Source organism: Monodelphis domestica, chromosome 6 (genome assembly GCF_027887165.1).
Source record: "Monodelphis domestica isolate mMonDom1 chromosome 6, mMonDom1.pri, whole genome shotgun sequence".
Taxonomy (NCBI): domain Eukaryota; kingdom Metazoa; phylum Chordata; class Mammalia; order Didelphimorphia; family Didelphidae; genus Monodelphis; species Monodelphis domestica.
In genome coordinates, this window is record NC_077232.1 from 28,107,183 (window position 1) to 28,122,847 (window position 15,665).

Here is a 15,665-nt window from a genome sequence, read left to right on the forward strand (position 1 = left end):
TAGTCTATTCTGAAGAAAATGGGAGCCACTGAAGATTTTTGAGCAGGACAGGGCAGCTGAGTGTCACCATGGATAGAACTGGAGCTGAAATAAGGAAAACCTCAGTTCAGATCCAACCTCAGACCCTAACTAGCTGGGTGACTTCAGTGTCCTCATCTGTAAAATGGGGATCATAATAACACCTACCTCTCAGGACTGCTGTGAGGGTCAAACAAGGTATTATTTGTAAAGCATTTAACACAGTGCCTGGCACATGGTCGGTGCTTAATAAATGCTAGTTCCCCTTCCCATGGTCAGACTCAGCTTTGGGGGTGGGGGTGGGGGGCAGATGTAATGTACTTTGTTTTGCTACTGCTATCACTGGAGGAAGTATTCATGCAAGGGAGTCACAGGTCTCGCTAGGGAACCTGTCTAGGATGGGTTAGAAAGAGCATTAGCTCAGATTCCACCTCTGATAATCCATTTCCTCAGAAAACTCCCTTAACCTACGTGAAACCTCAGTTTTCTCATCCATTTCAGGCTCAAGAGCTGCTCCACAGACGTATTCTAGAAGTAAGATGGCCATACTGGTGGTAGGAAGATTATTTGAGCAGACAAGTGGATGACAGATTGGAGAGGGGAGAATAATCACAAGCCTGTAATAATAGTCCAATGCATAAGAAGAAGAACCTGAAATACCATTATGCTGTAAGAAATGATGAACAGGATGACTTCAGAAAAACCCGGAAAAACTTCTATGAATAGATGCAAAAAGAAGTGAGCAGAACAGGAGAGTGTTGTACACAGCAACACCAGTGTACGATGATCAACTGGGCATGACTTAACCATTCTCAGTCATACATCGAACCAGGACAATGTAGGCGTTGATGAAAAATAAAGAATTGAGGGAGTCTGAATGCAGATTGAAGCAGGCCATTTTCCCACTTCAATGTCTTATGACATCTTCTTCCATGTGATAAATATGGAAATATGTGTGACTATATAATGTAGAATAACATCTTTCAAATTCCTTGCCATCTCAGGGAGGAGTTAAAGGGAAGGAAGAAAGGAAAGAAATTGGAACGCAAAATGTGAGAAAACAAATTTTTTTTTTCAAATGAATGTGACCATTAAAAATCATTTCTACATGTAATTAGGGGGGAAATATTACTAAGGATAATGAAAACATGAACCAGAACAGTATAAATCCAAGTTGATAAACCTGACTGGTTGAGAAACAGGGAAGTTTGGAGAAGGAGAGTTCAATGGAGAAGGGTTCTATTTTGGACATGTGCAGATGATCCACAGAAGAATGTGTCCAGGCAACTTACAATCTGGGGATGGAATTCACCAGGAGATTAGGAGTCAATATATAAATTTTGTGGCTCGTATTCTGAGATGATACCTAAGCCCAAAAAACAGATGAGATCACTGACAGAAAGAACAGGGCCCAAGGAAAAAACCCAAAGGAAAACAGGGCTATGTATCCCAAAGCTAGATTCTGATCCAGCAAAGGAGACTGACAAAGAATGGTCAGGTAAGGAAGATGAGAAACAGAAGACCACAGCATCAGAAAAGCAAAATGAGGAAAGAGTATTCAGGAGAAGAAGGTTGTCAAAAGTTGGGGGGTGGGGGTGGGAGAAGACCAAGCAAGGCCAATGAGAACCAATTATTTAGATCTTTATTTCTGTAAAAAATGTTTTGAGGGGCAGTTAGGTGGCTCAGTGGATAGAGAGACAAGTCTAGAGACAGGAGGTCCTGGGTTCAAATCTGACCTTAGACACTTCCTAGCTATGTGACCCTGGGCAAATCATTTAACCCCAATTGCCTAGCCCTTACCACTCTTTTGCCTTGGAACCATTACTTTGTAACAATTCTAAGACAAAAGTTAAGTGTTTAGAAATAAAAAAGAATGTTTTGTAGTTGTATTCACATAATTCCTTTATTTTGGTGGGCTCCCAAATATCTTATACATTCTAGAGTAATTGTGAAAGGAATTTCTCTCTTTCTTCTTGCAGAATTTTATGTGGTAATACATGGAAAGGCTAATGATTCATATGGATTTCTTCTTTATCCTGCTGCCTTGCTGATGTTATTATTCCAATTACTTATTAGTTGAGTCTCTAGGGTTCTCTAATTATCATATTATCTGTAAAAAGCAATAACTTTGTTATCTGCCATACTTCTTCTCGTTTACTTTTTTGGTCTATTGCTTATAGCTAGCAATTCTAATCCTAGCTCAAATATTATTGGTGCAGTGGATATTCTTGCTTTAACCTTGATCTGACTGGAAAGGTCTCTAGCACTTCTCAATTATAAATAATGCTAGTTATTGGTTTTTAGACAGATATTTAGCATTTTTAAGTAATGGTTCATTTATTCTATATGTTTTCATTTTTAATGTAAAAGGATATCATATTTTGTCAAAAACCTTTTCAGCATCTATTGATATAAAACTGTGATTCTTGTGATCTACTATGTTCACAGTTTTCCTCATAATGCCTGTATTTCTGCTATAACTCCAACCTAGTGGTAATGTATAATCTTTGTGATTTGTTTTTATAACTTATTAAAATTTTATTCAATATTTTTGCAATGATATTCATTAGAGGCACTTGTCTATCTTTTTCTACATTATCTCTCCCTGGTTTAGGCAACAGAACTATATTTGTCTCAGAGAAGTTTGGGAGATTCCCTTCTTTCCCTGTTTTTGCAAATAATTTATGTACTATTAGAATCAATTGTTCTTTAAATGTTTGACGGAATTCACCTGCAAATCCATTTTGTGGCCTTGGGGAGAATAGTTACAGTTGAATAGTGTCAGACTGAAAGAGGCAGAGAAATGAGTGGTAAGAAAGAAGGCAGAGGCGGCAAGTATTTATTATAATTTGGGAACAAAAGGGGAAAGTTTGAGGGAACAAAAAGGCCAAGTGAAAGTTTATCTTTTTAATGAGGTAGATAGGAAGAGATTAAAGATGAGAGAGAAAATGAACATTGGGGATTCTTGGAGACAGGAGAAAATAAAAACTGAGAAAATAAGAAGAGTTGGTCTTAGCAAGGGGAAGAGCCATTTCCTTTTCAAAGCACTGGAGGAAGGTAGGAAAGGAAGAAAGGAGGGATGAAGATAATACGGAGAAGACTTCCGATGAAGAGAAGGAGAAAAGGGAGTTCATAATCGATGGCAAGGATACCTGAGGGGGAGAAGGGAATGTTACTGAGAGCTTTAAGGGAAGAAAAGAAATTTTGCAACAGCTACTAAAGGGAGTGGGTCAGAAATTCAATCAAGGAAAAATAAAAGAATTGCCTACTAAAAAAAAAATAAATGAATTCCTTCAATTGGCATGAGCTGCTCAGACTTAATGATTAGAGGCACAGCTATAAGTTTGAAATTAATTGTTCTCTGTTTGATAGAATTCACTTGTAAATCTTTTAGTAACTGAAGCATAATGGACAATATTAATTTTTTTAAACAGAGATAGAGATAGGTCTGTAGAAAGCTGTCACTCCACCTACAGCTAGCACACGTGTCTTGCCTAAACTAACAGCCTAAAATCAAAAGATAAACTATAAAATACATTTTTGGAATTGATCCTACCAAACAAACACAATTAATGGACCTTCACTTGGAGGGATGCCACGGTGACAAGTTTCCCTTAACCTGCACTTGATGCCAGGACTTGCTGTATAGTTTTATAACTGTCCCCTCTCAGGTGCCAACGAAGAAGCACCATCAGAGAAACCCCATGCTAAAGGACTGGGGTGAGGAAAGTCACTGGAGTCCTCTGCTCCATCGATCTCCAGGTTGTCTCTGGACTATCCCCTCCTCTCCACATTCCAATTAGACTTCTTTCCATTGTTAGTAAGAGCCTCATTATGCACAAGGTAAAGAGAAAAATGGCATTCCATGCAATTACCAGTTCTATGCAAGTTTGGGAGCCATTTGTAATTTTACCATCCAATACTTGAATAACAGAAAGTCCAAATTCTTTTCACTTGGAAGGACTATTTTCTTTTCTTTTTCTTTTTTTTAGACAAAGTGGAAGCATACAGCACAGGAAGCAGTCCTCAGTAAGCCACCGTTCATAAACAGCTTTGCTGAGAACATAACAAAGGTTCTGTTGTGCTCTGGCATGGCCGGGCCAGTGAGCAGCAGGAGGAGCAGATGAACTCTTTTAAGAAACAAAGATTCTGTCTTCATGCAAATGTTTGCATTAATAAAAATGAAGAAAAAGATACAGAAAATGCAGGACTGTTGGACATAATAGGTCTCTAAACAGGAGGGGTTTTGTCCCCCTCCCCTTCCATTTTCCAGGAGGAGTCAGCAGGTCTTTTAAAAAACTTTTCTCATTCTGAATACTTCACAGCCATCACAAGAAAGACATGCAAATAACAGAAGCAAATCAAAGGCCATCCCGCTGGTCCGCTGGCGCCTCTCTCGTCCATGCCTGGTTTGTCATTTTCTGTTAACCCTGGTGCTGGCTGCTGTTTTTGTTGAGGAATGAAGGCCCCAGCCCATGTGGCAGGACATGTCCAGCCAGCTGGCCCCAGCACTGAGAACATTACAATGCGTGGCATGTGCGACCACTTGGGGACACGTGCTGCCAGGCAACACAGTCCAATGTGGGATTTTTACACACCCAGTTTGCAAATCTGTTTGGAGAAAAGGCTTTAAATGAAGGACTAACTCCATGATCTCAAGTACAAATAGGAAGGCAGAATGGTGTGCTGAAGATAGCCCTGCATTGGGAGTCAGGGCCCAGGGTTCGAGTCACAGATCTGCTCCTTACTACCTGTATGATGATGATGATGATGAATGTATCCCTTCATCTTTCCTGAGCTCACGTTTCCTCAGCTATAAAAGGAAGAGGTTGCACCAGATTGGCAATTCTTAACCTGTTCTGTCATGGACTCCTGAAAATAACAGTTTTGGGTTTTTTTAACCCCTTACCTTCCATCTTAGAATCAATAATACTGGGTATTGGTTCCAAGGCAGAAGAGCAGTAAGGACTAGGCAATGGGGGTTAAGTGACTTGCCCAGAGTCACACAGCTAGGAAGTGTCTAAGGCTAGATTTGAACCCAGGATTTCCCATCTCTGGGCCTGACTCTCTACCCACTGAGCTACCCAGCTACCTCCCAGAATAACAGTTTTAAATGTGTGAAACAAAGTCCTGTGAAAGTTTAACGAAAAGGAGGATGTCATCTTTTTCCCTTCCAAGTTCAAGGACCAGTCCCAGCTTGGGAATGTTTGGACTAAAACCAAACAAAAGAACCCCTAGTCCAGTTACCTTTAAGGCTCCTTCCAATTCTAAATCCATGATCCTTCAACTGAATAGAAAGCTGATAACGGACCCTGCTCGTAAAGGCCAACTCTCCACCTGAACTACGGACATCTCAAATGATCAATACGGTTGTACAAATAGGATCACTTTCCTTTGCTATAGACTCTTTTCTCACTTCATTCTAATGGAAACCTTTTTGTTTTATATTTATGATCCCTGATGGGTTCACTTTGTTGAATATATATTGGTTGTGCTGTAAAATAATCTGGCTCCTTAAAAAAAAAAATCAGGGCTCTAAGTCACGGTGAATCATTCACTCAGGGACAGCCCGAGTGGGTTAATTAGAAACAGCTGAGGCAAACACAATGCCATCACATGCCTCCAGTATATAAGGGAAAAGAGAGAGCCATTCCAGAAGATCCCCAAAGGGAAGGTTATTCCAGAAGATGGGACAAAGCTCTGAAGATACAGCAATCAGACCCAAAGAATTGACGAGATCTGCTTATGGTTCCTAGTAGGTAATGAGGTAATGATAATGTGGGGTTTACAGCTAACCCCAGGCAGGGGTTTGGCAGAAGTGGGTCTGTTGGCCCGTCAGCTGAGATGCTAAAGCAGGAAGGAGGCCGAAAGAAATGTGTAGACAACTGTGATACTAGATAACACAGCACATCCTTGAAGGTCTAAAACAACTTTCCTCCTAACAACTCATGAGCTAAGTTAGTACAAGTCTCTTTATCCCCATTTTACAGATAGAGAAAGTGATGAAGGAAGGGTGAAGAAACATGCTTATAACTAGTAAGTTCTCTTTTAAGTAATTTCGTGGCTTGTCTATTCCAGTGAAAACTGATCATTTCTGCTTTGCTACAAGCATCCTCGTATAGACCCTCAAGTGTAGAATCACAGTCAGTGAAATCTCAGTTTCTTGTTTGTAAATGAGTACGCATCCAGGCTAACTAAGACTGACTAGTCCCGCACCCCAAGTCAGCCCACACTCACAAAGCGTCAGTCCTCAGATGGCAATGACAGTCTCCTTCCCTGGCTGAGGACGGCCCCCAAAAGGAATGTCAGCCTCCTTGCTCTCTAAAGAAATAAAATCTACATGTAGACTTTGGCTGGCATAGAATCACCAAACCCAAACCCGGCTGGGTTTCAGATGCTCTGTCGGTCCTGTTCTTCACATCTCAGTGACTCAGGGTCCTCCTCCTGACTTTCATCTCTCCCTAGCTTCTCTGCCCCAGCTGCATTCTGGACAGATGACCTCACCTCTGACTCCATGCTGTCAGTGGAGACAGCCAGATGTGCATTCTCCTCCTAGATGTTCATCTTCCCTTCTGCACTGATGGGAAGTCTCCCTTCTCAACCAACTGTTTGCCTGTTTTCTCTCAGCCCTTATCCATCCTCTCCTCAAGCAGCTTCAGTCTTTCTCCAGAGGTTCATCAAACAAGCAAACCACCTTAAAAAGAAAAACCTTTTAGGGGACTAAGAGAATCTTGATGCTCTTTAGAGGAAAAAGGGAGAACCAGTTTTGGAGGAGAAGGGACCCAAGAGGTCATCCAGTCCAACCCCCTTTTCAGAAGAGAAGCTAAAGCCCAGAGGGGTTAAGTGAGTTGGCCTGGGTAATGGGTCTCTGAGCTCCTTCCATTGGACCATGCAGCTTCCCTCTGGACATGCTGACTCTGAAGCGATGATGGGCTGGTCTAACCGGAGAAGTCCTGTTGCCACTTAGAGATAGGAGCCCAAAGCACAGCCCAAGGATCGAAGGGCATCATCACAGATTCAGCCATTAAAGGCAGGAGGGAATGTGCTTTTTAGAAAGATTCCCAGATGTGCATCTCCAGCTCAGACTCCCCATAAAGTGACCTGTAAAGTCAGCAGAGCCGTGTCAGTATACTGTCTAAGAATGTGATCCAGTGAAGTACCAGCCCCCTCCACAGAGGAAGCAGGGAGGAAGGGGAGGCCATCCACCCCTCTGGCGTGGGGGAGAAGAGTTGAGCCGGATCAGGTTCGTGAACATCCGAGTGCTGATTAATGCTGTAATGCCCCCTTGGCCTTCTGTATGTGTTGGCCACAGAACTGGTGATCCACACTGATCTGTCTGAGTGCTTGAGGGAGGACGACTTTTCTTGTTCAGTTAGTGATCTCAATGGGCGCTCTCCCAAAGCCAGTGCACTCGATAAAATGTTCTCTGGCCAAGGCTGCGGAGGTAAGCCAGTTGGTCTAGGAAACAGGAGAGAGGTCGTACTATGGGGTCGGGGCCATCCATATGTTCTCTACAGGACTGTCCAAACTCTTCCAAAGGGTAGAACGAGCCCTCGGAGCTGCCTGAGCAATCTGCTTAAGTCTCACTCTGCTGTTAGACAGATTTAGCCAACGGTCACTCACCACACACCTACAATATAGGAGATTCTGGCAATTACAAAGAAGAAAGTTACACACACACACACACACACACACACACACACACACACACACACACACACACGATAGAACCTGAAATAAGCCTTGAAGGAAAAGGATTTTCTTTAAAAAAAAACAACAACTTATCTTTCAGCTCAGAATCAGTACTGGTTCCAAGGCAAAACAGCAGTAAGGGCTAGGCAATGGGTGTGTTAGGTGACTTGCCCAGGGTCACACAGCTTCAGGAAGTGGCTGGGGCCACATTTGAATCCAGGGCCTTTTCTCTCTAGGCCTGGCCAAAGAAAAGGATTCTTAAAAACACATGGGGAAGAGATTGCATTTCAGGGATGGGGGGCCGGCAGAAAGAATATAAAAAGGCAGGAGATAAGATGTCAAATTTGAGGAGTAGCTAGGGGTTCAATTGGAACATAGGGTAAAAGGGAACAATATGAAATAAAGATGGAAATGTAGAGTGAAGCCAAACTGTGAAAATGCTTAAATGCCAAACTAATGAAATTGTACCTTAAATGAAGTCACAGGAAGCCACTGAAGGTTACTAAACAGGGAAAGTGAGGTGATTTAGACCTGTCCTAGAGAGGATTCTTTTGGTAACACTGGAGAAAAGGGAGAAAACAGGAAACAAGAAAACCTAGTAGAAGATTACCATAGCCTAGAAGGAAAAAGAATGAAGGCTTAAAAGTGGGGTGGCCTGGGTGAGAGAGAGAGAGGGGACCTCATTCTTATTCCCTAATCAAGGACATAATCTTTACTTCTAAGAAGAGCCTGCAGCACCAGAGAGACTCCTCTCTAATGCCAATGTTTTAAAAACTACAAAGCAATTGAATGACTTCATCACAGCTCATAGGCGATTCAGGCATCAGACATTTTGAAATGATTCTCCAGGTGATGGTGATCCGTAGAGTAACCACACTCATTAGTAACTGCTACTCCCAGGCAGGTCCTAGGGTCTTACTTCTGTAAATGAGGGGGAGGATCTGGGATGGGGCCTGGAGCTCCACTGGCATAGAAAGTTCTCAGGGCTTATGGCTTATGTCAAGGCAACTTGGCCCCTCTGTGTACCTTGTACTCTTAGAGATATGCCTGGAGCCCACAGGGCTTATGTGAGTTATCTGGGGTCCCCCCAGTCCTGGCTTTGAGGCCTGCTCTCTCTCCCCTGTGTTTTGCTGCCTCTCATTTTACAGACATTAACATCAGTTATGCTTTCTTTTTTTTAAATGTCATGATTATTACATGAATTACATTCAGCATGAGAAAATCTTTAAATATTGGTATTAGGAGCATACTCTATGTTCTTTTTTTTTTTAAACCCTTACCTTCCATCTTGGAATCAATACTGTGAATTGGTTCCAAGGCAGAAGAGTGGTAAGGGCTAGGCAATGGGGGTCAAGTGACTTGCCCATCTCTAGGTCTGGCTCTCAATCCACTGAGCTACCCAGCTGCCCCCATGCTCTATATTCTAAGGCAGCAGTTAACCATTTTTGATGTCCTGTATTTGCTTCTTTGAATTTCCAGTAGGTCACCCCTTGGCTACTTAAAAATTCTGGATGCCTTATTTAAATTCTTAGTAATTCACAAAATAAGGCAATGTTTTCTAAATATACATACCAAAATGTTATTAACATCATTTTCCACAAAATTTTCTACTTATTTGCTAAGTAGAGGAAATTATATTTATTGTTCAGTATATAAAATGTTTTTTTGATACTGACGTTTGCTCTATTTCTCAAATCCTTTATTTCATGTTTGAAAACAAAGAAACAAGAACAAGCCCATGAAAAGACACAGGAAAGAGGAACCAACTTTCTTTATCATAGGAAGGACCAGTTCTCTTATAGATGGAATGGGGACAGTAGAAAAGAAGCACTGAATTTAGACTCAGGAGACCTAGAATTAGATTCTGACTCAGCCACTCACTCTCTATGTGTCTTTGGACAAGTCACTTGGCCCCTCGTGATCTGTACTAAAACATATGCCTTGAGGATACCTCACTGAGGCTTTCAAAAACTTGGGAGCATGGAGCTCTGGTAAGGGTGAGTTTCTATTTCCTATCTCTCCTCTTCTGTATGATGAAGAGTTTGGATTTCATGACCTCTTAGGCCCTTCCAATTCAAAATCCACCAGCTTCACCAATCAGTGGTACAAGACCTTCTACATTCCCCTAGAAAGCTCTAAAGAGACTCTTTTCAGAAAATGTATACTCGCGAGTAGCCTTACCGTCGTCTTATTGCTGCTCTAATCATTACAGGAGAGGGTCAGGCATCTTTTGGCACCTTCCCCACCAGCTGCCCCAGTAGTAGTTCATCTCCTAAAATCAGAGTTTACTGGAACACAGAAATACAGCTACCTTCAGTAGCAACCTAGGCAAAAAGATCTAGATACTGAAGGTCGGGTTTATAATCCCAGCTCTACTGGTGAACCAGTATGACAATACATAAGTTGTTTAACTCCTACAATTCAATTTCTCGCCAGTCAATCAATAGGCAATTGTTAAGAACCTACTATGTGCCAGGATTGCGGACACGAGGCAAACCAGAGAAGAAATGAAGGAGTGGTAATGGACAAAAGAGGCAAGAAGGAAGAAAAGTAGAATGTGGAAACCGTATGGTGGACCTCTGCAGAGGTGGGCAGACCGTGTTTAGAAGCAACAATGGAGGCATCACACAGCAGATAGTCAGACTCTAAAAGAAAAAAGAGAGGAGCTCCCTGACATCTGGGGAGACAAACAGCCAGCTCACACCTCGAATCAGTAACATGTGAAGACCCAACAGGTATGAGGCAGACGCTCGCTGTTACCTGAGCTCCATGCCCAAGAGCTCCCGAAGGCCTCAACATGGTGCACTCCAGGAACGCCTTCTCACAGTGTTGGGGTGAGGGTCACTGCAGCTGCAGGTAAAGAAAGCCAGGGCTAAATCATATCACAATAACTCATTTTTCATTCAATTCTGGGATTATTAAGCTGTCTACTATGTGCCAGGCACTACACTAGGGGATACAAAGGCAAGAATGACATGCTAGAGGCCTCCAGCCTGCTGGGGCATGGAGATCATGACCTCTAGTACATGAAGAACACAAATAAATGTGAGGCAAGCGAATTGAAGAGAGGAGGCTGGGACTCGGTGCCACCACCATCACTGGGAAGGCTCATCTATGTCAATGATCTTTCAATAGGTTTCCTCCATAACGACTATCAGCTTGGCCTTGGAGGAATGGCAATTTATAAAGACTGACAGTGGGAAAAAGAACCCCATTCCCAATAATATACACACGCATCAATTTACAATGTTCAGGAAATAGCCAAAATGCTTTCCTAACAAATATGATCTTTTCCTATAATTATAAGCAGCAGAGCTGTATTTGAATCTTCTCTTCATTTCAATTTTCCCTAAGGAACATTTTTGCTTCCAAATGTATTGTATTTAATTTTTTAATCTACTAAGGATCATCCTATTATTATGTTCCTGACATGTCACTGGGCTTTGCCTGTTCCCCTTTTGGAAAGGCTTCTTTCAGTAAGGGCAACTATATACTCTTCTTTTTCATCTTTCTACATGGTCCAAACAAAGTCACCAAGAAAAGGTTAAATTGTGTGTGATGCACACTGTTTAAGAAGTCAGGCAAGTAAGATAACTTTAAAAGCTCCAAACCTTAAAAGTGAGCACCGGGCTCTCTGGAAATGTTGGTCATCCAGGCTAACTCATTCCAGGAGAGCTAGGCTTTGGCTGGGCTTCCCTGGAGAAAATCTGGGGGAAGTCTGATATCAATAAACACAGATTTCTTAAGCAGCCCAGGTCAGCACTGTCACTACAAGGCTGGCAGCCACAGACGCTGCCAGGAAAAATGACTCATCCTCACTATCTAGTAAGGCTCTAGAACAGTGGTTCTCAACCTTTCTAATGCCGTGACCCCGCAATGCAGTTCCTCATGTTGCGGTGACCCCAGACCAAAAAATTATTTTGGTGGCTACTTCCAAACTGTAATTTTGCTACAGTTATGATTCAGAATGTAAATACCTGATATGCATTATGTATTCTCATTGCTACAAATTGAGAGGTTGAGAACCGCTGCTCTAGAGGATAAACTGCCTTGGTGGAATCCCAGTTCCCTGTGAAATAAGGAAAAGTAGACACCCCATCTACTGTAGGCAGTACTCAGCACAACATTTGACACACTGGAGTCCTGAGAAATTGAGGAAGAGGAGTGATGGACCATCCAAACACAGAAGGTTATTGACTGCATTTTTTTTTCTGTATTAAGGGAAATACAGAATGTACCAAATTAAATGGAGGATTAACAGTAAATAGAGGGATTCTGAGGATAAAAGTGGTCTTTCGGAGTCATCTAAGGAACCACATCTAATGGTTCTTCTCTTCCCTCCACTTGTTGAACAGGAACAAATGAGAGAATATTTGTAAAGTGAGTGCTTAGCAGTGGACCAGGCAGATAGCAGGCCTTAATCAAAGCTTGTTCCCTTCCTCTTATTAATCCTCCTTATTGATAATTATTTCCTATTACTGTACCATGCTAACAAAGTCACAGAAATCTTTTCCAGTGTGATTGTTCTAGAAAGTTATATCTGCCAGATGAACAACAGCTTTGGCCAAGTCTTACCCAGCTGTAAAGGCTACAGGTGAGGGGTAGATGATGGGCTGTATGTCTGCCATCCAAGGACCAGATGAGCTACATTGAAGATGCTCATCACCTCTGGCCATAAGGAGATGATTGTTTTGACCACAATCATTCTTGAATACCATCTCCTAAATTATTAAATGGTTATAATCTATGCTAGTGGAAGGAATCCCTGTACTGACCAAATCAAATGTCTTTAAAGTATTAAAATAAGTCCTGGAAAAGTTGAAATTCATTCAACAAAAATGAATATAGAATGTCCTGTAGACATGTAAGGCTAATGACTTCTTTCTCTCCTCATTTGTTTGTTTTCCCCTTGGAAACATAGGAGGAAAAATAGAGACTTATTGACTGAGCAAAGATCTAACCAGCTCCTAAGCCAGACCATGGTAACAAAATGTGCTCTTCCCAAGTTCAGTCTTGAGAAGTACAAAGGCTCTCCTCTCGGAGGGCCTAAACTTCCCAATTCATCCTGGTCGTTCTCCTTCTTCAGCAAGACCTCCCTTCCTGGGGGGAATGAACTTGGAAATTCATCCAGATTATTCACTTTTCTTCCTCCTGTCAGCCCTCAAAGTTGAGGCTACTCTCCAACCCTTCTCTATCACGTCATCTCTGAAAGGCAAGATATAAGAGTAGCTATCCCAGTAAGTGGGGTGTATATACAGCTCCTGGGTTGGTCAAAGCAGGCTCACTTACATTTTTTTAGTTCTCATAAAGCATTTTTTTTAATGCCTGACAGTTGTTAACTAATTCATCTGCACAACTACCCCTCCTCCTAGATGTTTTATTCACTGGGAAATTGAGGCAAGGGGAATAACATTTTCTGTTTACATAATAACTTCTCTATAAAGCACTTCCAACTGTGTTTGTTATCTCAATAATCCCCATAACATTCCTGTGAGGTAGGTGGCAACATTCATTTTCTCTGCTTTAGAGGCGGAATGAAGACTCCCTGTCATAGCCAGAAGAGAATACTTTTCCTGAAGGAGAGTGGAGGATCTGCCTCCAACCTAGAAAGCTCTACCTCAGGGAACCGCAGAAGATCTCCCGAGTTCCTGTGTCCCTAGGCTCAACCTTCTCCTGCCACATCCCGCTCCAGAAAGGGCTGGGGTCATGAGTGTTGTTGATTAGAGATGACTGTTACCGTTTCTCTAAATGAGCCTGTTTAAGTTTTGTCAAGGTGCCCAAACGTTAAATTATTATTTGTTTACTGTCTGTGCCCTCGCATGGTAAATGATGTCATCAGGAATGCACGGAGCTCAGAGACACGACTGCTGGGGAAGAGGGAGGATTTCCTAAAGCAGGCCCTGCACAAAATACAAGCGTGACTCACGGAGCCGAGGAGCCCATCCGCCCAGCGGCAGGCGGCTGGAGGCCTAGTCTCAAGGCCGAATGGGCACCGTGTGGCTTGGTACACAATTAGACTCTCTGGAAAGGCAATTTCTTCCATATGACAGGCTGAACCCCCGCGGCCTCGGCACTGGCCTCATGTGGATGGCGCAGTTGACATGCCGAATTACCAGACCCATTTGACCCCTCCTTTCTGAAGACGAGGATGGGCCAGAAGAGGTGAATCTGGTCAGAATTCCTCCCAAACGAGGTCCCAGGCCAGGGCCACAACGTCTCTTGGTCTCTTCTTTACGTGTCAATTTGCAGGCTGTGGGGCAGGAGGCCGTGGAGCCAAGTGGTTCTGGCAGGCGCTCTCCGGGACAGGCCGAGCCAAGGCCATGTGGCCAGGGGTACATGTCTTCTTCGAAACTGTGATTGTGTTTAACGTGCTTATTTTCAAATCTATAATTTTCCCATTTGGTGCACACTGGATGCGAGGCCGCCACCGCAGGAGAAGCAGAACAGGCAATGGAGGTCGGTGCAGCTGTTGGCTCCCTGCTGCCAGATGCCTCTGTTTACTGGGGGCCGGGGAGGGGAGTGAGCAGTCCCAGGTGAGATAGGAAGGCCTGGGGCAGCAAGCAGATTTCTGCTGAAGATGACAGAAACTGGAGCTTGTGTTTTATCACAATTACCTGTAATCTTTGGGCCAGAGAAAAGTATTAACAAGACCCTGAGCTACACAATAGGACAGCTGGAAAGAGGCTCTTACTCTGGGCAAAGAACAGAGCTTTTCAAAAGCCCCGTTCAATGAAGAAAAAGAAAGGGCCCGGAAAGTGCTTTCTCCAACAAGATTTCCTCTTACTGGACTCCTGTTAATCAAACAAAACTTAGTCAACAGCTTTTATGAAAAGTACATTTGATGACTGCAGCAGTAATTGCTTTGTTGCCAGAAAGGTGCTTAGGAGAAAACATAGCTAATGGGATCAGTAATTTGGTAAGTTCAGATGTGTTGGGGAAATCCCGACTCCCTGGGATAAATCATTAAAATTCTGCTCAGATAAATGTGTTTTGACTTGACATTCCACCCAGAGAATAAGCTGCCTCCCAAGGCCCCTGGGGATGCACTGCTGGGGCTGTCCCCATCCTAGTCTACAGCAAAAAGATCCATTTACCAGGGCTAGTCCCCCTAGATCAAAACACATCACTCTTCCCTGCTCCTGGGAAACAAGGGGGGAGTGCTCAAGGAAAATCCCCAAACTGTGTACAACTTCTAGTTACCTTGTTTAAACACAGGTTTTTCCAAAATTGATTGAGTTTTATACTTGTCTGAGCAAAGAGAGAAACTTTACTGTTTACCCAGGAAATGTGAAACTCAAGTGTGATCAAGGCTTAAAAGCAGAAAGATGTGGGATTGAACAAGGATTAAAGAGCCATCAAACAACTGGTTTACTTCTCATTTCCTTCAACCAACCAACAAATAAGCATTGAATTTTATTTTTAAGTTACCCTGGCAGCCCAGGACTATAATTATTCCATTCCAATCAATGCCACAAAACATACTGAAATATTCTGAGCCTAACGCATGTGAGGCGCTAGGCCAGGTGTTAGAGATAGAGAGAAAAATGAAAACAGTCCTTGGTCTCAAGGAACCTACAGTCTATTAGAAGAAGCACGCTGAAACAGGCGACATCATAAAATATCTGCTTCCATGTTGAACAGGCCATTTATCTTCTATTCATTCATTAGAGATTAGGAGGAGTTTCTTCTAACATACAATATAGCTCTTTGAAACCTTAGTTATCCAGCCCATTACATGAAATGAAGAAGGACACAACTATATTCTGTAGGTTATAAATATGAGGTCCTCACCTTTGGGAAATCATTTTCAGTGAAAACAATTAAGTTTAATCTTCACATAATGTAACACGTGTCTTCAAAATTTTCCTTAGGGAAGGACGTAAAGCCCCCAGTTACAGTCAGACCATTATATGTGGTACTTTAGGAAAGGCACTTCTGGAGCCAAGAAAGGCCAA

The 15,665-nt window shown here is 42.6% G+C and overlaps 2 protein-coding genes across 7 annotated transcripts in view; both read right to left on the reverse strand.

Annotated features, from left to right (window-relative positions):
* Positions 1-15,665, reverse strand: part of CSTPP1 (centriolar satellite-associated tubulin polyglutamylase complex regulator 1) — a 173,384-nt gene that overhangs the window by 148,018 nt on the left and 9,701 nt on the right. The window contains exon 1 of one of the 3 annotated variants that reach the window (XM_001370007.4): positions 10,471-10,560. The exons of the other annotated variants lie outside the window; for them this stretch is intronic. The gene's annotated coding sequence lies outside the window, so the exon portion shown is untranslated. Of the gene's footprint in view, positions 1-10,470; positions 10,561-15,665 lie in introns of those variants that run through there. 3 annotated transcript variants of the gene reach the window in all.
* LOC100016082 (nuclear pore glycoprotein p62-like) overlaps positions 1-15,665 on the reverse strand; it is a 33,088-nt gene that overhangs the window by 7,720 nt on the left and 9,703 nt on the right. The window contains exons 1-2 of one of the 4 annotated variants that reach the window (XM_016423507.2): positions 10,471-10,539; positions 6,523-6,712 (exon numbers count right to left, since the gene is read on the reverse strand). The exons of 1 other annotated variant lie outside the window; for it this stretch is intronic. In XM_016423507.2, coding sequence (XP_016278993.2) covers positions 6,523-6,534 — 12 coding nt within the window. In that variant the 5' untranslated portion in view covers positions 6,535-6,712; positions 10,471-10,539. Of the gene's footprint in view, positions 1-6,522; positions 6,713-10,470; positions 10,540-15,665 lie in introns of those variants that run through there. 2 more of the 4 variants (XM_016423506.2, XM_056801827.1) reach the window with 2 other exon arrangements.